Source organism: Coregonus lavaretus (genome assembly GCF_964263955.1).
Source record: "Coregonus lavaretus genome assembly, chromosome: 11".
NCBI classification, from domain to species: Eukaryota; Metazoa; Chordata; class Actinopteri; order Salmoniformes; family Salmonidae; genus Coregonus; species Coregonus lavaretus.
In genome coordinates this window covers 46,225,974-46,251,852 of record NC_139998.1, presented here as the reverse complement: position 1 = coordinate 46,251,852, position 25,879 = coordinate 46,225,974, and the positions used below count along the sequence as shown (strand labels likewise).

The 25,879-nt window shown below is 43.0% G+C and overlaps 1 protein-coding gene across 2 annotated transcripts in view; it reads left to right on the top strand.

The window, feature by feature from the left end:
- LOC311137761 (3',5'-cyclic-AMP phosphodiesterase 4C-like) overlaps positions 1-25,879 on the top strand; it is a 155,052-nt gene that overhangs the window by 67,093 nt on the left and 62,080 nt on the right. The window contains exon 1 of one of the 2 annotated variants that reach the window (XM_084172344.1): positions 10,618-11,264. The exons of the other annotated variant lie outside the window; for it this stretch is intronic. Within the exon in view, the coding sequence (XP_084028470.1) occupies positions 11,020-11,264 (245 nt within the window). The 5' untranslated portion in view covers positions 10,618-11,019. Of the gene's footprint in view, positions 1-10,617; positions 11,265-25,879 lie in introns of those variants that run through there. 2 annotated transcript variants of the gene reach the window in all.

Below are 25,879 nucleotides of genomic sequence, written 5' to 3'. Positions count from 1 at the left end.
TGTAGTTCTGGGCTGATTCCTCACCGTTCTCATGATCATTGCAACTCCACGAGGTGAGATCTTGCATGGAGCCCCAGGCCGAGGGAGATTGACAGTTATTTTGTGTTTCTTCCATTTGCGAATAATCGCACCAACTGTTGTCACCTTCTCACCAAACTGCTTGGCGATGGTCTTATAGCCCATTCCAGCCTTGTGTAGGTCTACAATCTTGTCCCTGATATCCTTGGAGAGCTCTTTGGTCTTGGTCATGGTGGAGAGTTTGGAATCTGATTGATTGCTTCTGTGGACAGGTGTCTTTTATACAGGTAACAAGCTGAGATTAGGAGCACTCCCTTTAAGAGTGTGCTCCTAATCTCAGCTCGTTACCTGTATAAAAGACACCTGGGAGCCAGAAATCTTTCTGATTGAGAGGGGGTCAAATACTTATTTCCCTCATTTAAAATGCAAATCAATTTATAACATTTTTGACATGTGTTTTTCTGGATTTTTTTGTTGTTATTCTGTCTCTCATTGTTCAAATAAACCTACCATTAAAATTATAGACTGATCATTTCTTTGTCAGTGGGCAAACGTACAAAATCAGCAGGGGATCAAATACTTTTTTCCCCTCACTGTATATTAGAAGCAAAGAGGAAAGTAGCAAGGATGCCTCTCCAGCTACAATTCTATTGACTCTATGGTTCTTTTGGATGGAGGAGGGCGCTCACTCACTGGCCTTGCCATTGGATGAAAGTTTGCATTTACAGATTTTAGCTTTGGATAACCACAAGAGGGCAGCAGGGGGGGGGGGGGGGTAAAATTACTTTTGTGTGCTTTTTAACCATTCATGTTATGGTCATGTTATGATAATTGTAGAGATTTGCTTTATGGTCATCTCTATGAAAAATAACTATATGATCTGAGCAGTAGGGGAAAAAATACTAAAATGTTTTAATGCACAGAATGTACACACACTCTAGATGTAACCAATGTCATTAATTCCACAATGCTGCACCATTCATCTGTACTATACACCCTTACTAGCACACTCATTGCAGATCCAGGTGCAAGGAAGGTCACTGACATATCCTTAGTTCTAGCTGTCTTTTTGAATAAATACACACTTTGCTTTTGAGGAGCTCTTGGTTGCCTAGGAGATGCTGCGGAGTGTAACCGACAGACGGGGAGATGTGATTCAGCATGGTGAAGGCTGCTATGGCAGAGCATGCCTGTGGTCTGGTGACGACATCCAGTGCACAACAGTGTCTTGTAACACACCAACTACATGTACTGAACTCAATAACCATACTTTGCTTAACATATGCACTGGGTACAATGAACACCTTCCTAATATTGAGTTGCACCCCCCCTTTTGCCCTTAGAACAGCCTCAATTTGTCGGGGCATGGACTCTACAAGGTGTCAAGCGTTTCACAGGGATGCTGGCCCATGTTGACGACAATGCTTCCCACAGTGTGTCAAATTGGCTGGATGTCCTTTGGGTGGTGGACCATGCTTGATACACACGGGAAACTGTTGAGTGTGGAAAACCCAGCAGCGTTGCAGTTTTTGACACACTCAAACCGGTGCGCCTGGCACCTACTACCATACCCCATTCAAAGGCACTTAAAACTTTTGTGTTGCCCATTCACCCTCTGAATGGCATACATACACAATCCATGTCTCAGTTGTCTCAAGGCTTAAAAATCCTTATTTAACCTGTCTATTCCCCTTCATATACACTGATTTGAAGTGGATTTAACAAGTGACATCAATAAGGGATCATAGCTTTCACCTGGATTCACCTGGTCAGTCTATGTCATTGAAAGAGCAGGTGTTCCTAATGTTTTGTACACACAGTGTATATCAAAGGGGAGTTAAAGCGTTGATCAAAAAAGCCTGTTCCTGGACTTAAAAGCACTATCAATTGAGATTCTCCAATGAGCATGCTTTTCAGTCCAGAAGAAGGTTAATTTTATCGAGTCCTTTGTGATGAAAAAATTCCCACTGAACACAACAGATGCAAATGTTTTATCTGCAAGCTGGTCCACTGACTCTCCCTCTTGCAAGCCTATACCCATGAGAGGGAAAGCCTTGCCAGGGCTTGGAGACTCTAGTCTAGTCCATAGAGGCATATCATTGCCATCTCTGACTGGCAGGCAGTGACACACAGACAGTACTGGGATTTCTCTCAGTTCTGTCCAAGTTCTTGTCTTATCCAAAGGAGGGGGTCTCCATATTGCACTCACTTACTGTATATACCCTCGGTTCCAAGAGAGGATTTGACTATTATTTGATTGTTCCATCTGGGCTTCGAAAGCTCTGTTTACATTTGCTCCATAACATTCTGAGACAATTCTCTTACATTCCTTGTCCTTTCTCAGTTACCCTTTAGGTAACATAATTTGACTTTCAAAAATCTAATCACACTTAAAATGTGGTTGTGTGTTTGAAACATTGTGTGTAACAGTATATGTACATGTGTGTTTTAGAACTGTGTGTGTATGTCAGCATGGGTGTGTGTATGTTTGAAACGGTGTGTTTGTGTGACAGTGAAGGGTGGCGGTTAAGTGACTCAGTTTTGGAATAAGTGTCACGTGCATCCAGAGGTGAGTCATTTAGTGGACATGAATTATAATAATAGTTTGATTGAATCAAAACAGCTGATTAAATCATTATTATAAACTGGGTTGTTCGAGCCCTAGATTCTAATTGGCCGAAAGCCGTGGTATATAAGACAATATACCACGGGTATGACGCAAAACTACTTGTTTACTGTTCTAATTACGTTGGTAACCTGTTTATAAGGCACCTTGGGTGTGCGGTATATGGCCAATACAGTGGCGGTCAGTGACGTTTAAGATTAGGGAGGACTTGAGTTCGAAGGAATTGTCCGTAGAGCTCCAAGACAGGATTGTATCGATGCACAGATCTGGGGAAGGCTACCAAAAAATGTCTGCACCATTGAAGGTCCTCAAGAACACAGTGACCTCCCTCTTTCTTAAATAGAAGAAGTTTGAAACCACCAAGACTCTTCTTAGAGCTGCCCGCCTGGCCAAACTGAGCAATCAGGGGAGAAGGGCCTTGGTCAGGGAGGCTACCAAGAACCCGATGGTCACTCTGACAGAGCTCCAGAGTTCCTCTGTGGAGATTGGAGAACCTTCCAGAAGGACAACCATCTCTGCAGCACTCCACCAATCAAGCCTTTATGGTAGAGTGGCCAGACGGTAGCCACTCCTCAGTAAAAGGCACATGACAGCCCGCTTCAAGTTTGCCAAAAGGCACCTAAAGGACTCTCAGACCATGAGAAACAAGATTATCTGGTCTTATGAAACCAAGATTGAACTCTTTGGTCTGAATGCCAAGCATCACGTCTGGAGGAAACCTGGCACCATCCCTACGGTGAAGCATGGTGGTGGCAGCATCATGCTGTGGGGATGTTTTTCAGCGGCAGGGAGACTAGTCAGGATTGAGGAAAAGATGAACGGCGCAAAGTACAGAGAGATCCTTGATGAAAACCTGCTCTAGAGCGTTCAGGACCTCAGACTGGGGCGAAGGTTCACCTTCCAACAGGACAACGACCCTAAGCACACAGCCAAGACAACGCAGGGGTGGCTTCGGGACAAGTCTCTGAATGTCCTTGAGTGGCCCAGCAAGAGCCCGGACTTGAACCCGATCAAACATCTCTGGAGAGACCTGAAAATAGCTGTGCAGTGACGCTCCCCATCCAACCTGACAGAGCTTGAGAGGATCTGCAAAGAAGAATGGGAGAAACTCCACAAATACATGTGTGCCAAGCTTGTAGCGTCATACCCAAGAAGTCTCAAGGCTGTAATAGCTGCCAAAGGTGCTTCAACAAAGTACTGAGTAAAGGGTCTGAATACTTATGTAAATGTGATATTTCCGTTGTTTTTGCAAACATTTCTACAAACATGTTTTTGCTTTGTCATTATGGGGTATTGTTTCTAGATTGATGAGGGAAAAAACAATTTAATCCATTTTAGAATAAGGCTGTAACGTAACAAAATGTGTACAAATTCAAGGGCCTGAACACTTTCCGAATGCACTGTATGTGCCTGCTATCAAATGTGAACTGTGTTTTACGTGTGATCAGGGGTGTATTCATTCCGCCGATTCTGTTGAAAAACGATTCTTAAACGGAAGCAAACGGAACGAAACGGGGATAAACATACCTGAATTTGTCCAGTAGAAACTCTCGTAATGATTACACCCTGGATCAGCTAGATGCAGACAAGAGTGTGCAAGGCAGTATTGAATCCAGAAGGCGAGGTCAGTACAGGTGCATCAAAGCTGGGACCGAGAGAATGAAAAACAGCTTCTATCTCAAGGCCATCAGACTGTTAAATAGCCATCACTAGCACATTAGAGGCTGCTGCTGCCTATTGAAATCACTGGCCACTTTAAGAAATGGAACACTAGTCACTTTAATCATGTTTATATATACTGCATTCTATTCTATAATATTCTACTGTATCTTAGTCCATGCTGCTCTGTCATTGCTTGTCCATATATGTATATATTCTTAAATCCCATTCCTTACTTTTTTGTGTGTATTGGGTATATGTTGTGAAATTGTTAGATATTACTGCACTGTCAGAGCTAGAAGTACAAGCATTTCGCTACACCTGTTATAACATCTGCTAAACACGTGTATGTGACAAATAACATTTGATTTGATTTGTGTCAATGTCTGTTACCTTGATTACTCAAATTTCGCTCGACTTGTGCACCTACAGTGAGGGAAAAAAGTATTTGATCCCCTGCTGATTTTGTACATTTGCCCACTGACAAAGAAATGATCAGTCTATAATTTTAATGGTAGTTTTATTTGAACAAACAAAAAAATTCAGAAAGACGCATGTCAAAAATGTTATAAATTGATTTGCATTTTAATTAGGGAAATAAGTATTTGACCCCCTCTCAATCAGAAAGATTTCTGGCTCCCAGGTGTCTTTCATACAGGTTATGAGCTGAGATTAGGAGCACACTCTTAAAGGGAGTGCTCCTAATCTCAGCTTGTTACCTGTATAAAAGACACCTGTCCACAGAAGCAATCAATCAATCAGATTCCAAACTCTCCACCATGGCCAAGACGAAAGAGCTCTCCAAGGATGTCAGGGACAAGATTGTAGACCTACACAAGGCTGGAATGGGCTACAAGACCATCACCAAGCAGCTTGGTGAGAAGGTGACAATAGTTGGTGCGATTATTCACAAATGGAAGAAACACAAAAGAACTGTCAACCTCCCTCGGCCTGGGGCTCCATGCAAGATCTCACCTCGTGGAGTTGCAATGATCATGAGAACGGTGAGGAATCAGCCCAGAACTACACGGGAGGATCTTGTCAATGATCTCAAGGCAGCCGGGACCATAGTCACCAAGAAAACAATTGGTAACACACTACGCCGTGAAGGACTGAAATCCTGCAGCGCCCGCAAGGTCCCCCTGCTCAAGAAAGCACATACAGGCCCGTCTGAAGTTTGCCAATGAACATCTGAATGATTCAGAGGAGAACTGGGTGAAAGTGTTGTGGTCAGATGAGACCAAAATCGAGCTCTTTGGCATCAACTCAACTCGCCGTGTTTGGAGGAGGAGGAATGCTGCCTATGACCCCAAGAACACCATCCCCACCGTCAAACATGGAGGTGGAAACATTATGCTTTGGGTGTGTTTTTCTGCTAAGGGGACAGGACAACTTCACCGCATCAAAGGGACGAAGGACGGGGCCATGTACCATCAAATCTTGGGTGAGAACCTCCTTCCCTCAGTCAAGGCATTGAAAATGGGTCGTGGATGGGTATTCCAGCATGACAATGACCCAAAACACACGGCCAAGGCAACAAAGGAGTGGCTCAAGAAGCACATTAAGGTCCTGGAGTGGCCTAGCCAGTCTCCAGACCATAATCCCATAGAAAATCTGTGGAGGGAGCTGAAGGTTCGAGTTGCCAAACGTCAGCCTCAAAACCTTAATGACTTGGAGAAGATCTGCAAAGAGGAGTGGGACAAAGAGGATGTTTGCACACATCCCTCCTGAGATGTGTGCAAACCTGGTGGCCAACTACAAGAAACGTCTGACCTCTGTGATTTCCAACAAGGGTTTTGCCACCAAGTACTAAGTAATGTTTTGCAGAGGGGTCAAATACTTATTTCCTTCATTAAAATGCAAATCAATTGATAACATTTTTGACATGTGTTTTTCTGGATTTTTTTGTTGTTATTCTGTCTCTCACTGTTCAAATAAACCTACCATTAAAATTATAGACTGATCATGTCTTTGTCAGTGGGCAAACATACAAAATCAGCAGGGGATCAAATACTTTTTTCCCTCACTGTACGTTGTAAACTTTCATTTATAGGCTTGGTTGTAGCAACCTAGCCAATAGGTAAAATGTTTGTATCATGTAGTAGCCTAAACCGAACAATGTTACATTGAGCTGGGTGAATGAAATATGAATGACTGTCATCCAATATGCTGTAATAGAAATAAGGCCATGCTCATAAAAAAAAATATTGTCCTCCTTCATCTTAAACGGCCACTGCCACACACCATGATGGCGAGCATCATTGACTCTTACCTTTATGTTTATGAATGCACACAGTACCCATCACAATTGAATGGATTACCTCGTCAATAGTATTGCTTTTAAAGAAATTCAGGGGAAAACCCCCCTAATACATTGGTTTATGCCATTGTGCTATAGTATAAAACATTTGCGCCCCAGTATTTGAAGATCGCCTGGCCCTAGATCGATTTAGGCTTTGGCCAACTACCGTCAGATGAGTTGGCTAAAAATCCATAAAGATCTGGGACCAGGCTGTTTGAAGTCCCTCTGCATGCTCTTTTTCGTGCTCTGTCCCTCGCATACACTATCAATATTCTACTATTCTAAAGTTGACCTGTTGCAGGGGTCTGGTGTCTGTCCTTAATTCCTCACAGACACACATTATCGGCCTAATTGTGATCCTAGAACACTCCATCCTGCCCTGTGAGTGTTCCGGGCCGGAGTGTGTATGCAGTAATGGCCCCGTGTGTGGAGGGGTGGAAGGCCTGTAGCGGGGCTGGGAAAACTCAAAGTGCACCATCTGCTGGTTGCATTTGGCAAAGGTTCACACAGCAGCTGTGTTTGGAAAAGTGATCTCATTCCAAACTGTATTAGGGCTATCCCATCTTTGATGTTTCATAGATATTGACAACGAAGAAAAGATGATAATTTAGATTTGTGAATAACTGCAAAATCTTTTCACTACAACCCTGTCCAAATATGAGATAATAGAGAGGACTTATTACAATGAGACTTGTAGCGTGGTGGTTTTTGATTATACCAGATATTGTCTTACATACAAACGTTGTTAGTAATTATTTACTGTGCTATTAAATCTCCATTCCAGGAATTCAGATTTAGGCCACTTTCCAAATATAGTATAAAAAAGCATTGGAGACTGTTGAACCATTTACCGTTAATTTACATAATTGCATAAAATAGGATCACAAGGAGTCTACTACATTCATTTCCAGACTGAGCTTTCAGGAGTATTTTAGTCTAAGGGTCATATTTGCATAGGTCTGATGCTGGCTTATGAGTTGTAGATAAGCATCAGGACAAACTCTGCTTGTGGATTCTTTCAGTTTGCCCTTACCAGATTCAGGCAGTTATAGCCTGCATTTTCCTTGCCCTCTCTATGAAAGCATGTTATTATTTCTAGGTAGCACATAATGTGTTCTTTTTACTTTGTACTATAAAAGTCATATTGTTCCTCATCTAGACTCCATATTACCTTAGTTACAATATACTGGTTAGAACAGGAGTGGGCAAACCTTTTGGCTCCATGGCCACATCAGGATTTCGCAATTCAACAGAGGGCCGCACAGGTTTTTAAAATATTGATTTGATTTCAAAATCTATTTGCAGGCCAGAGAAAGGGTAGTTATTTGAAAATAGATAGAAAGTATGTAGAAATGATAATGGACGTATCTGGTTTTAGACGTTCAACTGTGGCCGGGAGTGTTTAAAAAAACAACAAATTAAACATTTCCCCCCATCCCAAAAATTAATAAAATCCCTCGCAGGCCACATTTAATTGTCTGGCGGGCTGGATGTAGCCCGCTGGGCTCTAGTTTGCCCACCCCATCACAGTCTATTGGTAATATTGTCTTTGGTGGTCGTGAATGTGCTGTTCTAGTATACTACTGATAGCATTCTGTATATATAGTGGGGAGAACAAGTATTTGATACACTGCCGATTTTGCATGTTTTCCTACTTACAAAGCATGTAGAGGTCTGTCATTTTTATCATAGGTACACTTCAACTGTGAGAGACGGAATCTAAAACAAAAATCCAGAAAATCACATTGTATGATTTTTAAGTAATTAATTTGCATGACATAAGTATTTGATACATCAGAAAAGCAGAACTTAATATTTGGTACAGAAACCTTTGTTTGCAATTACAGAGATCATACGTTTCCTGTAGGTCTTGACCAGGTTTGCACACACTGCAGCAGGGATTTTGGCCCACTCCTCCATACAGACCTTCTCCAGATCCTTCAGGTTTCGGGGCTGTCGCTGGGCAATACGGACTTTCAGCTCCCTCCAAAGATGTTCTATTGGGTTCAGGTCTGGAGACTGGCTTCTCCAGGACCTTGAGATGCTTCTTACGGAGCCACTCCTTAGTTGCCCTGGCTGTGTGTTTTGGGTCGTTGTCATGCTGGAAGACACAGCCACGACCCATCTTCAATGCTCTTACTGAGGGAAGGAGGTTGTTGGCCAAGATCTCGCGATATATGGCCCCTTCCATCCTCCCCTCAATACGGTGCAGTCGTCCTGTCTTCTTTGCAGAAAAGCATCCCCAAAGAATGGTTGGGATGGTGTTCTTGGGGTTGTACTCATCCTTCTTCTTCCTCCAAACACGGCGAGTGGAGTTTAGACCAAAAAGCTATATTTTTGTCTCATCAGACCACATGACCTTCTCCCATTCCTCCTCTGGATCATCCAGATGGTCATTGGCAAACTTCAGACAGGCCTGGACATGCGCTGGCTTGAGCAGGGGGATCTTGCGTGCGCTGCAGGATTTTAATCCATGACGGCGTAGTGTGTTACTAATGGTTTTCTTTGAGACTGTGGTCCCAGCTCTCTTCAGGTCATTGACCAGGTCCTGCCGTGTAGTTCTGGACTGATCCCTCACCTTCCTCATGATCATTGATGCCCCACGAGGTGAGATCTTGCATGGAGCCCCAGACCGAGGGTGATTGACCGTCATCTTGAACTTCTTCCATTTTCTAATAATTGCGGCAACAGTTGTTGCCTTCTCGCCAAGCTGCTTGCCTATTGACCTGTAGCCCATCCCAGCCTTGTGCAGGTCTACAATTTTAACCCTGATGTCCTTACACAGCGCTCTGGTCTTGGCCATTGTGGAGAGGTTGGAGTCTGTTTGATTGAGTGTGTGGACAGGTGTCTTTTATACAGGTAACAAGTTCAAACAGGTGCAGTTAATACAGGTAATGAGTGGAGAACAGGAGGGCTTCTTAAAGTGGTCCTCTGTAGCTCAGCTGGTAGAGCACAGCGCTTGTAACGCCAGGGTAGTGGGTTCGATCCCCGGGACCACCCATACACAAAAAAAATGTATGCACGCATGACTGTAAGTCGCTTTGGATAAAAGTGTCTGCTAAATGGCATATTATTATTATTATTATTATTATTATTATTATTATTATTATTATTATTAAAGAAAAACTAACAGGTCTGTGAGAGCCGGAATTCTTACTGGTTGGTAGGTGATCAAATACTTATGTCATGCAATAAAATGCAAATGAATTACTTAAAAATCATACAATGTGATTTTCTGGATTTTTGTTTTAGATTCCGTCTCTCACAGTTGAAGTGTACCTATGATAAAAATTACAGACCTCTACATGCTTTGTAAGTAGGAAAACCTGCAAAATCGGCAATGTATCAAATACTTGTTCTCCCCACTGTATAGTGTCGCGCTTATATACACAAGGTCGCTAGATTAGTATATCAGGCAGAGGAAGTTGCCTAGCCCTTGTTCAGCTGGTTTCCAGAGGCCTTGTGTGGGGTAGATGAGGAACAGGTCACTGGCCACCGTCTGGGTCAAGAAGGGACACAAGATGGTGTCTTTTTCCATCATCCACCAACCCCATGGGAGAAGGCACACTCTCCATTTGAGATAAGAGCCCTGATCGTTTGTGCTCCTCTCAAACTTTATCTCCCTTTCTCTTTTTAATGGTCAGAAGAGGCCCCCTCTCATGTAACTTTTCCTTGCTAACTGAGCATAATGTAGAACCAAACAGGCCTTGTCAGCTAAGACCTGTTCCTGAGCCTGAACACAGCAGCTCAGGCATGTGTTTGTTTAGGGAGAGTGAAAACATGGCTCTGACTGGTTAATGTTTACAGGCTGAGAAAGGAAATGTTTGTTCCTCTGAGGATGTGGAGGCTAGCGGCTAGCTCTCCCGCGGCGCGCTAACCCCCCTGTATAACTCAGGCCGGCCATATTTAGGCAGGGGGGAGGGAAGGGTCTTAGTGCTATGTAAACAGAGCTCATCCCGGAGGGGAGGCTCACGCAGCACTTGTGTGTGTGTCTATCAAGCAAGACCAGTAGATCACTCTACTGAGCAAGGTTGGATAGATACTCAATCCCAAAAGGAAAAAATAACATTTTGTGAAGGTACATTGGTACAGTCTCTGAAGATGAACATTTTTCAAGTTTATTTCAAACCTTTGACAACTCTTTGAGATTTACATTTACATTTGAGTCATTTAGCAGACGCTCTTATCCAGAGCGACTTACAGTTAGTGAGTGCATACATTTTCATACTGTGGATGCCTGTGGATTCATTATGTGCCAGCCCCAAGGCACAGAGAGCATTAAGTTAAGTAATTATTTGAGAGAGCATCCTGGTGGACTTTCCTCGGTGGAGAGAGGCAGCTATAAGGTCAGAACATCGGAGCATCCCCAGTCGCAGTTGAGTGGAGAGGACGGGGCGTGTACCCCCCCGGCAGCATGAGTGAGGCACGCTGGGATAGCGCGTCGCTGTTGGAGGTGCCCTCCTCCCCCAGCGGTGTTGGCCCCGCCGCCCGAACCCAGCCCATCAAACTGAATCCACGCTCCGCTGGGGGTTCGCCCTGCGGCTCCCCCAGGATGTCCCCCCGGGACTCGCCCCGCAACTCTCCGCTCCTCTTCCGCAAGCTCCTCATGAACCGCAGCATCACCCTGCAGAGACGCTTCACCCTGTCTCACACACCCAGGTAACGATACGGTACTTTACGATACTTTACTGTACGATACTTTAGAATGAGAGACTTTACAGTACGATACTTTACAATAAGAGACTGTATGGTACGATACTTTACAATGAGATGCTTTAGGGTACGATACTTTACAATACTTTGCGTACAATATGTTACAATGAGATACTTTATTGTCCATTTGTCAGAGCTGTCTTTCTCAAATGTTGGGTTGATTCCTTGGGTGCTGGGTGAAGACTTGATTGTAGCCTGAAAGATTAGTTTTGTTGGAAAGTTGAAAGGTTTTAGATGGGTCACAGTGCAAACCAGCCTCCTGTTTATCTGCACATCATTGTATGATGCCTGATAATTACCCCTTGAAGGCATTAAGATGCCAGATAGTTATCCCTTTTGAAGTCCCTATGTGATGCTAAGGAAGTCAATTGAGGAGACTAATAGTTCATGTAGTAGGGCTTTGTTTTGGAGCCGTCACACTGCTAGAGCTCTTGCTGTTCCACATCATGTAGTTGTCATGTGGTTTGCTCGCTAACACAGCCTCCTGGCCTGGTCTGAAGGTAACTCCTGAGTCTAAATCATGGGTTAATGTTTCTGTTGATGTCTCTTGTGTTGGTGTCTCAATGAAGCCTTTTGTTCATAACGCTACAGACAAGCCTCTCGTCTTCTGCCTCAGGTGTTCAGTACTGTTCAGCAGGCCAGCCATAGGTCAACACTGTGCTCTGTGTCTGATGTACCGATGCCTTATCCACTTAGCAAGCTGGCTAAACAAAAGCAGAGTCACCTCTCTTCACTTGGGGGTGTTTTTTAATCTGTTTTTATTATGGGCCTACTTTGTTGTTACCCGTGATTGCATGTGGTGTGCCTCTGTGATGTCAGCACAGGTGGGATGCCACTGGCCAAATCATATTTACTGTTCAAAAGCTATACAGATCAAAGTATTCTCAGGTAGAACTTAATAGAGTTTCAATAGCTATGGATGGAAGGCTTTCCAAAACAGTTAGCAGCATTATTTTCTGGGGGTCGGTGACGTCAAAGATGAATTTTCCATGGCCAGGGTCATGACCTGCAGGTCATCAAGGAAACTCGAGGAAGCCAATAGCGTGAACGAAACCTACTCTAAAACCTCTGTTTACATAACATGCTAGACCAACTCCCCTCAACTAATGATTTGCCTTCTGTGACCTTGTCCCAATTTATTTTATTTTATTTCTTGTACAAAATGGATTGAGAGATGCATCACTAATGTGATTCATCACTCATGTATGGAACTTTTGTTTGTCTACTTATTTGGCTTTGAATTATATCTTCACAATCACTGTTGTAAAATACAAAAATTGTGCAGTATCTATCATAGATTTCTTTTGAATTTCAGAATTTAGAGTTACCCACAAACTTTTTTGAATGGGTTAAAACACAAAATTGGAAATGTTTTCAGCTCTAACTACTAATGCATTTCCCAGAAGGGAAGGCGATGTTTGTGTTTGCGTAATCCAGTAATTGCATAATATATTATATAAAAATATATATATTAAGGGAAGGCGATGTGTGTGTTTGTGTAGGCCAGTCATTTTGTCAACAAAGCAGGATGACAGAAATATTACACCAAGTTTTCAAACTACCGGTAGTTTCTTTAGGAAGATATATAAAGTGATCTGTGCATTTGAACAACAGCATAAATACCTATTATTTTGCATGTAAAAAACAGAATCCTCACTGGTGCCACTGTTTAGAACAGATTACCAACTATTTAGAATGAGCAGCCAGCTCACGAGTGAGTGCGCAGGGAGAATGCAACAAGCACAGATGCGACAAGTGAAAAGACATTATCTAACTGGGGATAGCTAGCATAAAGTCAAAAAGCACAATGAGCTAGCCATATGTTTAAGACATTAGTTCAGATAGACTTGAAATTGTCATGCGAGCTAGGAAACTGCAAGTAGCTAGCTTGCCGGTAGCTATCTAGCTAGCCAACTTGCTTATCAAAGGTAATTGGTTAATTTGACCAAAATAATCGACCGAACTATTTCTGAATGTTTCTCAAAATTACTGTAGCTGGCTAATTAATATGATCATGCTGTTTTAGTCCACACAACATGTCCCCCTGTCCACTACACTATCTAGAATTAAAAGAACGTCAGGAGAAACAAAATACAGTGTTGCAAATTGGGCATCCACAGAGCCATGCTTTTTTTGTCCAACCAGGTCTGTGAGAAGGTTCTAGCTAGTGTATCCCTCTGTCCTTCGACGGTTGTTGGATGTGGATGTCCAGAGGGATATTCCAGAAAGATGGTTTAAGAAATTCAGGATTTCCTGAACATATCCGGCTTGTCTTAACCAGATGAGGGAGTCCAGGATTTCTTGGTTCCAGAATGGCTGTTTCTTGTTTAATTGATTAGGCTAAGTGAAGCGCAGATTGGTTGATCAGACAACTGGCTCGTGCAATCAATATTCAAAAAGATCCTCATGTCGATGACATGAAAAACAATAGATATGGAGTCAGACAGAGCCCAATGTTTCACATGTTTAGAACAAGAAAAAATCGTAACAACACAACGAATATGTTCACATATTTGCCAAAAAAAAGTAATACATCCGCCGCTGCAAAAGCCAGAGAGGGAGCCTGGCAGAAAATTGCAGACAGAGTAAATACGCAAGTGAAGTGGCACAATTCCAATATCTAATAGGGCTAGCTTACACACATGGCTGATTTAGTAATAATGCTTTCACTTTATAGAGCACTGTTATTGCAACGCTGGTGATATTAAGTGTCAAGGCTATAGCCTAATATGGAAGTTGTAGTAGCCCATGTCACAATTACAATGGTTGGCCCATTCCATAGCCTACGTAGGATGAATAATAATTTATTGAATTCTTAGAGTGCTTTTCATGTCTACACGGGCAACAATGTGTTCTTTGTTTAGTTGTAACCCCTTGGGAGTCACAGATCATCTGACAAAATAATTAAGGAAGATCATTGAATTTAATGACTGCTTCTGAAAATGATTTTGTTTTGGTGAAAGTGTATCCAATAGCTAGCTACCTGTTTATGCTGTGAAAAGATGTTATATTCATGTAGTCTCATTCATTTGGTCCAGAGAGTCTTTGAATGGGGGATATGTGTCCCATCTATAACACCAATGACGTTTGGAAAATCTGCGGGATGAATTAGGCTATTGATCATTTTTATCATGTTGCCTAGGCTTATTAATTTGAAATTAGCAAAGTTCCGCTGGCAGTCAACTGATTGCAGCCTACTGTACCTGCAATTCTGTAAAAGTCCTCCTTGATTATATGGACAACTTGATGGCCAGGGAATGCAACAAAGTCATAAAAAAAAACTTCCAGTACCAAAGAAAAGGGTTACATTTGCTATATGGGTTGAGTAAACTGACCAGATACAGTGGGGAAAAAAAGTATTTAGTCAGCCACCAATTGTGCATGTTCTCCCACTTAAAAAGATGAGAGAGGCCTGTAATTTTCATCATAGGTACACGTCAACTATGACAGACAAAATTTGAAAGAAAATCCAGAAAATCAAATTGTAGGATTTTTAATGAATTTATTTGCAAATTATGGTGGAAAATAAGTATTTGGTCAATAACAAAAGTTTCTCAATACTTTGTTATATACCCTTTGTTGGCAATGACACAGGTCAAACGTTTTCTGTAAGTCTTCACAAGGTTTTCACACACTGTTGCTGGTATTCCTCCATGCAGATCTCTTCTAGAGCAGTGATGTTTTGGGGCTGTCGCTGGGCAACACAGACTTTCAACTCCCTCCAAAGATTTTCTATGGGGTTGAGATCTGGAGACTGGCTAGGCCACTCCAGGACCTTGAAATGCTTCTTACGAAGCCACTCCTTCGTTGCCCGGGCGGTGTGTTTGGGATCATTGTCATGCTGAAAGACCTAGCCACGTTTCATCTTCAATGCCCTTGCTGATGGAAGGAGGTTTTCACTCAAAATCTCACGATACATGGCCCCATTCATTCTTTCCTTTACATGGATCAGTCGTCCTGGTCCCTTTGCAGAAAAACAGCCCCAAAGCATGATGTTTCCACCCCCATGCTTCACAGTAGGTATGGTGTTCTTTGGATGCAACTCAGCATTCTTTGTCCTCCAAACACGACGAGTTGAGTTTTTACCAAAAAGTTATATTTTGGTTTCATATGACATTCTCCCAATCCTCTTCTGGATCATCCAAATGCACTCTAGCAAACTTCAGACGGGCCTGGACATGTACTGGCTTAAGCAGGGGGACACGTCTGGCACTGCAGGATTTGCGTCCCTGGCGGCGTAGTGTGTTACTGATGGTAGGCTTTGTTACTTTGGTCCCAGCTCTCTGCAGGTCATTCACTAGGTCCCCCCGTGTGGTTCTGGGATTTTTGCTCACCGTTCTTGTGATCATTTTGACCCCACGGGGTGAGATCTTGCGTGGAGCCTCAGATCGAGGGAGATTATCAGTGGTCTTGTATGTCTTCCATTTCCTAATAATTGCTCCCACAGTTGATTTCTTCAAACCAAGCTGCTTACCTATTGCAGATTCAGTCTTCCCAGCCTGGTGCAGGTCTACAATTTTGTTTCTGGTGTCCTTTGACAGCTCTTTGGTCTTGGCCATAGTGGAGTTTGGAGTGTGACTGTTTGAGGTTGTGGACAGGTGTCTTTTATACTGATAACAAGTTCAAACAGGTGCCATTAATACAGGCAACGAGTGGAGGACAGAGGAGCCTCTTAAAGAAGAAGTTACAGGTCTGTGAGAGCCAGAAATCTTGCTTGTTTGTAGGTGACCAAATACTTATTTTCCACCATAATTTGCAAATAAATTCATTAAAAATCCTACAATGTGATTTCCTGGAGAAAAAAAATCTCAATTTGTCTGTCATAGTTGACATGTACCTATGATGAAAATTACAGGCCTCTCTCATCTTTTTAAGTGGGAGAACTTGCACAATTGGTGGCTGACTAAATACTTTTTTCCCCCACTGTAGGTGCTCTTCTTTGTGAGGCATTGGACAATCTCCCTGGTCTTTGTGGTTGAATCTGTATTTGAAATTCACTGCTAGACTGAGGGACCTTACATATAATTGTATGTGTGGGGTACAGAGATTAAGTAGTGATAATAAAAATAATGTTAAACACTATTATTGCACACAGATTCCATGCAACTTATTATGTGACTTGTTTTTACTGAACCTATTTAGGCTTGCCATAACAAAGGGGTTAAATACTTATTGACTCGTTTCACCATTTCATATTTTGTTAATTTGTAAAAAGGTTGAAAAACATAATTGTGTAGAGGCCAGTAACCAAAAAAAATCGTAATTTTATCCATTTTAAATTCAGGCTGTAACACAATTTCCTTTGAAAAAGTAAAGGGGTGTGAATACTTTCTGAAGGCACTGTACCTTTAACTTCCTTCACATTGGACACAGAAACATACAAATGGTATCCACGAGATCATCTGACTCTGGGGAAGTAGATGAATGGCCTTATTGCCAAAATTCCGAAGTATCCCTTTAAGTTGCCTCTAAGAGCTGAACTGAGGTCAGTTTTAGGGTTTACCCCCTAATGGCTGAGGTTAGGATTAAGCCAGGGTTTGCTGAACCTACATAAGGGTTTAGGATAATTTTTGTTGCTGCATGAAATCCATAAAAGCAGGGTGTCAAAGTAAAAGGGAATGATCTGTGCTTCCTTGCCCATTATTATGCACAGATGGGCAAGGATTAACAACCCAGTTTAGGTTAATTACACAGAGGGGCCTACCACGCCATGAAGTTTCAAGTTTTTTTTGTCATATGTACAGGGTACACATACAGTGCCTTGCAAAATTATTCATCCCCCTTTGTGTTTTTCCTATTTTGTTGCATTACAACCTGTAATATAAATTGCTTTTTATTTGGATTTAATGTAATGGACATACACAAAATAGTCCAAATTGGTGAAGTGAAATGAAAAAAATTACTTCTTTCAAAAAATTCTAAAAAATAAATAACGGAAAAGTGGTGTATGCATACAGTGAGGGAAAAAAGTATTTGATCCCCTGCTGATTTTGTAAGTTTGCCCACTGACAAATAAATGATCAGTCTATAATTTTAATGGTAGGTTTATTTGAACAGTGAGAGACAGAATAACAACAAAAAAATCCAGAAAAAAGCATGTCAGAAATTTTATAAATTGATTTGCATTTTAATGAGGGAAATACGTATTTGACCCCTCTGCAAAACATGACTTAGTACTTGGTGGCAAAACCCTTGTTGGCAATCACAGAGGTCAGACGTTTCTTGTAGTTGGCCACCAGGTTTGCACACATCTCAGGAGGGTTTTTGTCCCACTCCTCTTTGCAGATCTTCTCCAAGTCATTAAGGTTTCGAGGCTGATGTTTGGCAACTCGAACATTCAGCTCCCTCCACAGATTTTCTATGGGATTAAGGTCTGGAGACTAGCTAGGCCACTCCAGGACCTTAATGTGCTTCTTCTTGAGCCACTCCTTTGTTGCCTTGGCCGAGTGTTTTGGGTCATTGTCATGCTGGAATACCCATCCACGACCCATTTTCAATGCCCTGGCTGAGGGAAGGAGGTTCTCACCCAAGATTTGACGGTACATGGCCCTGTCCATCGTCCCTTTTGATGCGGTGAAGTTGTCCCCTTAGCAGAAAAACACCCCCAAAGCATAATGTTTCCACCTCCATGTTTGACGGTGGGGATGGTGTTCTTGGGGTCATAGGCAGCATTCCTCCTCCTCCAAACACGGCGAGTTGAGTTGATGCCAAAGAGCTCCATTTTGGTCTCATCTGACCACAACACTTTCACCCAGTTCTCTGAATCATTCAGATATTCATTGGCAAACTTCAGACGGGCATGTATATGTGCTTTCTTGAGCAGGGGGACCTTGCAGGCGCTGCAGGATTTCAGTCCTTCACGGCGTAGTGTGTTACCAATTGTTTTCTTGGTGACTATGGTCCCAGCTGCCTTAAGATCATTGACAAGATCCTCCCGTGTAGTTCTGGGCTGATTCCTCACCGTTCTCATGATCATTGCAACTCCACGAGGTGAGATCTTGCATGGAGCCCCAGACCGAGGGAGATTGACAGTTCTTTTGTGTTTCTTCCATTTGCGAATAATTGCACCAACTATTGTCACCTTCTCACCAAGCTGCTTGGCGATGGTCTTGTAGCCCATTCCAGCCTTGTGTAGGTCTACAATCTTGTCCCTGACATCCTTGGAGAGCTCTTTGGTCTTGGCCATGGTGGTGAGCTTGGAATCTGATTGATTTCTGGCTCCCAGGTGTCTTTTATACAGGTAACAAGCTGAGATTAGGAGCACTCCCTTTACCTGTATAAAATACACCTGGGAGCCAGAAATCTTTCTGATTTGAGAGGGGGTCAAATACTTATTTCCCTCATTAAAATGCAAAACAATGTATAACATTTTTGACATGCTTTTTTCTGGATTTTGTTGTTGTTATTTTGTCTCTCACTGTTCAAATAAACCTACCATTAAAATTATAGACTGATCATGTCTTTGTCAGTGGGCAAACGTACAAAATCAGCAGGGGATCAAATACTTTTTTCTGTCACTGTATGTATTCACCCCCTTTGCTATGAAGCCCCTAAATACGAGGCAACAAAGAGACCAAAGATAACCCTGAAGGAGCTGCAAAGCTCCACATCTGAGATTGGAGTATCTGTCCATAGGACCACTTTAAGCCGTACACTCCACTTCACCCAAAAAAATCTTTGCATCTTCAAAGTGGCCAAGAGTGTGCAAAGCTGTCATCAAGGCAAAGGGTGGCTATTCGAAGAATCTCAAATATAAAATAGATTTTGATTTGTTTTTTGGTTACTACGTGATTCCATATGTGTTATTTCATTGTTTCGATGTCTTCACTAATATTCTACAATGTAAAAAATAGTCAAAATAAAGAAAAACCCTTGAATGACTAGGTGTGTCCAAACATTGGACTGGTTATGTATACAGTGAGGGAAAAAAGTATTTGATCCCCTGCTGATTTTGTACGTTTGCCCACTGACAAAGAAATGATCCGTCTATAATTTTAATGGTAGGTTTATTTGAACAGTGAGAGACAGAATAACAACAACAAAAATCCAGAAAAACACATGTCAAAAATGTTATAAATTGATTTGCATTTTAATGAGGGAAATAAGTATTTGACCCCCTCTCAATCAGAAAGATTTCTGGCTCCCAGGTGTCTTTTATACAGGTAATGAGCTGAGATTAGGAGCACACTCTTAAAGGGAGTGCTCCTAATCGCAGCTTGTTACCTGTATAAAAGACACCTGTCCACAGAAGCAATCAATCAATCAGATTCCAAGCTCTCCACCATGGCCAAGACCAAAGAGCTCTCCGAGGATGTCAGGGACAAGATTGTAGACCTACACAAAGCTGGAATGGGCTACAAGACCATCGCCAAGCAGCTTGGTGAGAAGGTGACAACAGTTGGTGCGATTATTCGCAAATGGAAGAAACACAAAAAAACTGTCAATCTCCCTCGGCCTGGGGCTCCATGCAAGCTCTCACCTCGTGGAGTTGCAATTATCATGAGAATGGTGAGGAATCAGTCCAGAACTACACGGGAGGATCTTGTCAATGATCTCAAGGCAGCTGGGACCATAGTCACCAAGAAAACAATTGGTAACACACTACGTTGTGAAGGACTGAAATCCTGCAGCGCCCGCAAGGTCCCCCTGCTCAAGAAAGCACATATACAGGCCCGTCTGAAGTTTGCCAATGAACATCTGAATGATTCAGAGGAGAACTGGGTGAAAGTGTTGTGGTCAGATGAGACCAAAATCGAGGTCTTTGGCATCAACTCAACTCGCCGTGTTTGGAGGAGGAGGAATGCTGCCTATGACCCCAAGAACACCATCCCCACCGTCAAACATGGAGGTGGAAACATTATGCTTTGGGGGTGTTTTTCTGCTAAGGGGACAGGACAACTTCACCGCATCAAAGGGACGATGGACGGGGCCATGTACCGTCATATCTTGGGTGAGAACCTCCTTCCCTCAGCCAGGGCATTGAAAATGGGTCGTGGATGGGTATTCCAGCATGACAATGACCCAAAACACACGGCCAAGGCAACAAAGGAGTGGATCAAGAAGAAGCACATTAAGGTCCTGGAGTGGCCTAGCCAGTCTCCAGACCATAATCCCATAGAAAATCTGTGGAGGGAGCTGAAGGTTCGAGTTGCCAAACGTCAGCTTCGAAACCTTAATGACTTGGAGAAGATCTGCAAAGAGGAGTGGAACAAAATCCCTCCTGAGATGTTAGCAAACCTGGTGGCCAACTACAAGAAACGTCTGACCTTTGTGATTGCCAACAAGGGTTTTGCCACCAAGTACTAAGTCATGTTTTGCAGAGGGGTCAAATACTTATTTCCCTCATTAAAATGCAAATCAATTTATAAAATTTTTGACATGCGTTTTTCTGGATTTTTTTGTTGTTATTCTGTCTCTCACTGTTCAAATAAACCTACCATTAAAATTATAGACTGATCATGTCTTTGTCAGTGGGCAAACGTACAAAATCAGCAGGGGATCAAATACTTTTTTCCCTCACTGTATATGATGTAAATCTGTGTAATGACGTCTTAATTCCTGCAAAAGAGTCTTCTGTCTTCTTACTACTCTGTAGGCCTACACCTTTTCTAGGTGGTTGTCTCTCCCAGATTTGTCCATTCTCGTCTGTGAACAGTTTTACAAATGTTGCTCATATTCATTCAGTTTGCTATCACACTCACAGTGACCAGACTGGACACACACCTTGCACTTGCTGTGACAGACTCATGTCCCTGCCAGGCCTAGCAAGAGGACAGAACACACATACACACACACACACATACCTCTTTGATGCGCTTAGTCCCCATTCATCTGGAGCAATTAATCATACAGAGGGGGTTGATAAACAAACTATGTTCATTATAACCAAACATGGACTAATGTGGAAAACTCCATAACATAAGACTGCCCTGATTACCCTTGACTAACAGTCATGGAAGACAAACAGGCCTTTTTAGAAAAATGTATAGTGTGTGTGTGTGTTCCGTCTGATCCCCTGATTTTAATATCTAGCCTCCCATGTTCTCTTCGGCAAAAGCTCCAGCCTACAGACCTCCCCACCCACTCCCTTCCACTCTCTGCCCCCCTCGGACTGTTTCCACGTTGCAGCCTAGTGACAGATCGATGATCACATGTTTGGGTGTGTTTCATGCTTTAATGAGGCTGTCTGATGAGGGCCTAAGGGGTCTATAATGGGTCGGGTCTGACCCAGGGCCATGCAGGGGAGGAGGCACAATCTGACGCACTTTGACACACTCCAGGACACCCACCGTCCACTCCTGATAAGGGTCACTTAAGTGTAAAAATTCTTATTTTAGAATGTAGCTGTCCTACTGGTCTGTGTTGTATTATTTGAACCCTAGCCTACTGATATTATGTTTTTTGGATCCTGCCCAGATGAAGCGGATACAAATGACCGGGAGACCCATGGGGCGGCGCACAATTGGCCCAGCGTCGTCCAGGGTAGGGGAGGGAATGGCCGGCAGGGCCAGTTGGTAGAGCATGGCGTTTACAACGCCAGGGTTGTGGGTTCGATTCCCACAGGGGGCTAGTATGAAAAAAATTAAAAATAATGTATGCACTCACTAACTGTAAGTCGCTCTGGATAAGAGCGTCTGCTAAATGACTAAAATGTAAATGTAAAATGAGCTGGATAGCGAACTGCAAGGGACCATACACAACAAACTGTAAACATTGCAGGAGAGTTGGCTACAGCTTATTTCCAAAAAGAAGAAAACTTATTTTGTAGTCCCTAACCACAGAATCGGCTAGAGAAGTTCTTGCAGGGCCACATAGCTGTAGGGAGGTCAATTAAACCAAACATTCCCTGCTTAACTTTTTAACGACCCAGCTCATTAGAGGTGAGATCTCGCTCCTTATCCCCCAATCACCTGCACAGAGGTAGAGGTGACGAATTGGGAGACTGTTGTCAAGTAAAAGTTATAAAACTGGGAGATCTAACACTGTCATTTAACACTCAAATAAAATAAAATGTTATTGGTCACATGCACCAAATACAACAGTGAAATGCTTACTTACGAGACCATTCCCAATAGTGCAGAGTTAAAAAGTAATAAATATTTGCTAAATAAAAAAGGAAATAGTAACACAATAAAAACAATAACGAGGCTATATACAAGAAGTACCAGTACCGCGTCACTGTGCAGGGGTACAAGGTAATTGAGGTAATACAGTATGTGTGTATTTGTATTTATTAAGGATCCCCATTAGCTGCTGTCTTCCTGGGGTCCAGCACATTAAGTCACATTACATTTCATAACACTGTTCACAACACATTAAGTGTGTTCCCTCAGGCCACTACTCTACTACCACATATCTACAATACAAAATCCATGTGTATGTGTGTGTAGAGTGCGTGTGTTTGCATGTGTGTTTCTCTTCACCACAGCCCCCTGTTCCATAAGGTGTATTTTTATCTGTTTTTTTAATCTGATTCTGCTTGCATCAAATATCTGATGTGGAATAGAGTTCCATGTAGCCATGGCTCTATGTAGTACTGTGCGCCTCCCATAGTCTGTTCTGGACTTTGGGATTGTGAAGAGACCTCTGGTGGCATGTCTTGTGGGGTATGCATGGGTGTCCGAGCTGTGTGCTAGTAGTTTAAACAGACAGCTCGGTGCATTCAGAATGTCAACACTTCTTACAAAAACAAGTAGTGATGAAGTCAATCTCTCCTCTACTTTAAGGCATGAGAGATTGACATGCATATTATTAATGTTAGATCTCCGTGTACATTTAAGGGCCAGCCGTGCTGCCCAGTTCTGAGCCAATTGTAATTCTCTTAAATCCCTCTTTGTGGCACCTGAACACACGACTGGACAGTAGTCTGAGACAAAACTAGGGCCTGTATGACCTGCCTTGTTGATAGTGCTGTTAAGAAGGCAGAGCAGCGCTTTATTATGGACAGACTTCTCCCCATGTTGTTGCATCAACATGTTTTGACCATGACAGTTTACAATCCAGGGTTACACCAAGCAGTTTAGTCACCTCAACTTGCTAAATTTCCGCATTATTCATTACAAGATTTAGTGAGGTTTAGGGTTTAATGAGGTTTAGGGTAGGGGTAAAAGTGACTAGGAAATCAGGATATATAATACACAGAGTAGCAGCAACATATGTGAGTGTGTGTGTGTGTGTGTGTGTGTGTGTGTGTGTGTGTGGCGTCCATATGCGTGTGTGTGTGTGGCGTCAATATGCATGTGGTGTGAGCGTGTGTGTGGCGTCAATATGTGTGTGTGTGTGTGGTGTCAATATGTGTGTGTGTGTGTTGGAGTGTATGTGAGTGTGGGTAGAGTCTAGTGAGTGTGCATAGAGCCAGTGCAAGAGATTCTGTTCAAAACAATTAAGATAAATAAATAAATAATAAAGGAGGTCAATGTAAATAGTCCAGGTAGCCATTTGATTAACTGTTTAGCCGTCTTATGGCTTGCGGGTATAAGCTGTTCAGGTGCCTTTTGGTCCCAGACTTGGCGCTCCGGTACTGCTTAATGTGCGGTAGCAGAGAGAACGGTCTATGACTTGGGTGGCTGGAGTCTTTGACCTTTTGACTCCAGCCACCTGTAAGGTGTGTAGTGTCTAGGAAAAGGTGAGGGAGTAGGTTGTCTTGTTGTTGAGACAGAGGTTTTGTATAGTACAAGGCTCAGGGGCATTGGCCTTTATCAGCCCAATCCAGGGTGGATGATGATTACTGTGGTATTGTATTGAGCATCTGCAGCTACTGTAGTGTGAGAGCGATCAGAGCCAACATGCCTGAGTTTGCCTGTTCTAAGAAACTAAACGACTGGGTGTGCAGGCTTTTATTCCAGCGCTGGCCTGTCTGTGGCACAATATAAAAAAGGCTGTCTCAATTAGTCTCATCTATAGTACAGCAAATGTGTTATGTACTTATGTTGGTGGACTGGCTTTGTGCAAGAGTGACATTGCATATGTTGTGGGTAACAGTTTCCTGAGAAATAAGCCACTTTTGTATGTTTCCTAACTACAGGGATGTGGGTGCACAGAGTGTGTGTGCTTTTCCTGTGTGTGTTTCTGTGTGTGTGTTGTCTCTCTGTCTGTGTGTGTGTGTGTGTGTGTGTGTGTGTGTGTGTGTGTGTGTGTGTGTGTGTGTTTGTGTGTGTGCACCCAGAAACTCCACCTGAGTACATCTGCTACCCCTTATTCGTGGAAGCCAACAATACACCATGTCATTATTTAGCTGTAGGGGGAACGAAGGGGCTGCCACATTGGGAGGCATGTCGATCCCACATGTCAGCCTTAACTAGGCTAGGGCTGCCAGGCACCAGAGAGAGAGAGAGAGAGACCCAGTAGCAGCAGAAACCCACAGACAAGTCCAGACATACAAAGAAGAACAAGATCAGAATGTATCAGAAAACTCCAGTAAAAATAAAATAGTTTTAAAGTTTTCTTTTCAATTCAGTATAAATATTTTTATACACCTTTTTAATATGGTAGGTGTGCAAGTTATACTTTTTACCATTTGCAACCATCTCCAACTTTACCATATGCTTCTGGCATACTCAATGAAGTCTTGGATTTTCCTTTCCTCAGAAGATGCCAACGCTGCCGCAGTTTCATGAATCCACGTCCTTCTTTACTGAAAGGTTGTGTTTTTACTGTTGATATCCTCCTGAAAAAGCTCCAAACAGTTGTGGGGACTTGTATGGGTCCTGGTTACAGCCCCCACAGCTAGCATCTCTGGGGACGGAGGAAGCTCTCCCACACTGCGGAGTGAGGTCAACGCTCACTCAGCCCTCCTCCTCACTCGTTCCCTTCTCTTTCTCACATTGCTGAAGGTTACTGGATCATGCAGGATTTCCCCTTTCTGTAGAGACAGACGGAGAGGCTGAGAGAGGGACTGTGAGAGACTGTGTTCAAGAGAGGATATTTAAATCTTTCAAGGACTTTCTACAGCAGTTCTATTTAAGAACCCGTCTCTGGAGTTTGGACAACAGAAGAGAGGAACTCAAAATGGAATGCTAATACAGCTATTCAAGAAAGCTATCTGGAGCACTGACTGAAGACCGCTGGTCTTGTTGAGACCTGAGTAGCCTACAGCACTTGGGACTCTCCCCTTCTCGTGACCTACAGTTACCCAGTATCCTGGTACGTCAGAAGGACTTGCTTCCTCTCTTCCACTCCACCTGGCTCTCCCTGCCCACAGGGCAGCACACCTGTGATCGGGGGGCTGGTCGGGGGACACCCACCTACCCACCCACCGCTCCCTGGGTCTTCCCAGTAGGTAGCAGCATGTGGTGGCTCCAGGCCTGGCAGGAGAGTCGTTCAGAGAGGATGAGCTCCATCTGAGCTCCAGCTCATCTCCCAGTTGTTGTGGGTGTGTGTAGCCTCTCTTTATCGTTGTCAGCCTCTATAGCAGCTTTGACCCACGATGAACAAAGATCACAGATTCTCAAGGAAAGGGAGCCAGTTTGGCTACGGCCCAAGCAGCCACGGTCGGAGACACTCCTGCTTAGGGTATGTATGTAGGACCGGATCTTGTATGGGGTACGTGGTTATCTTGACTT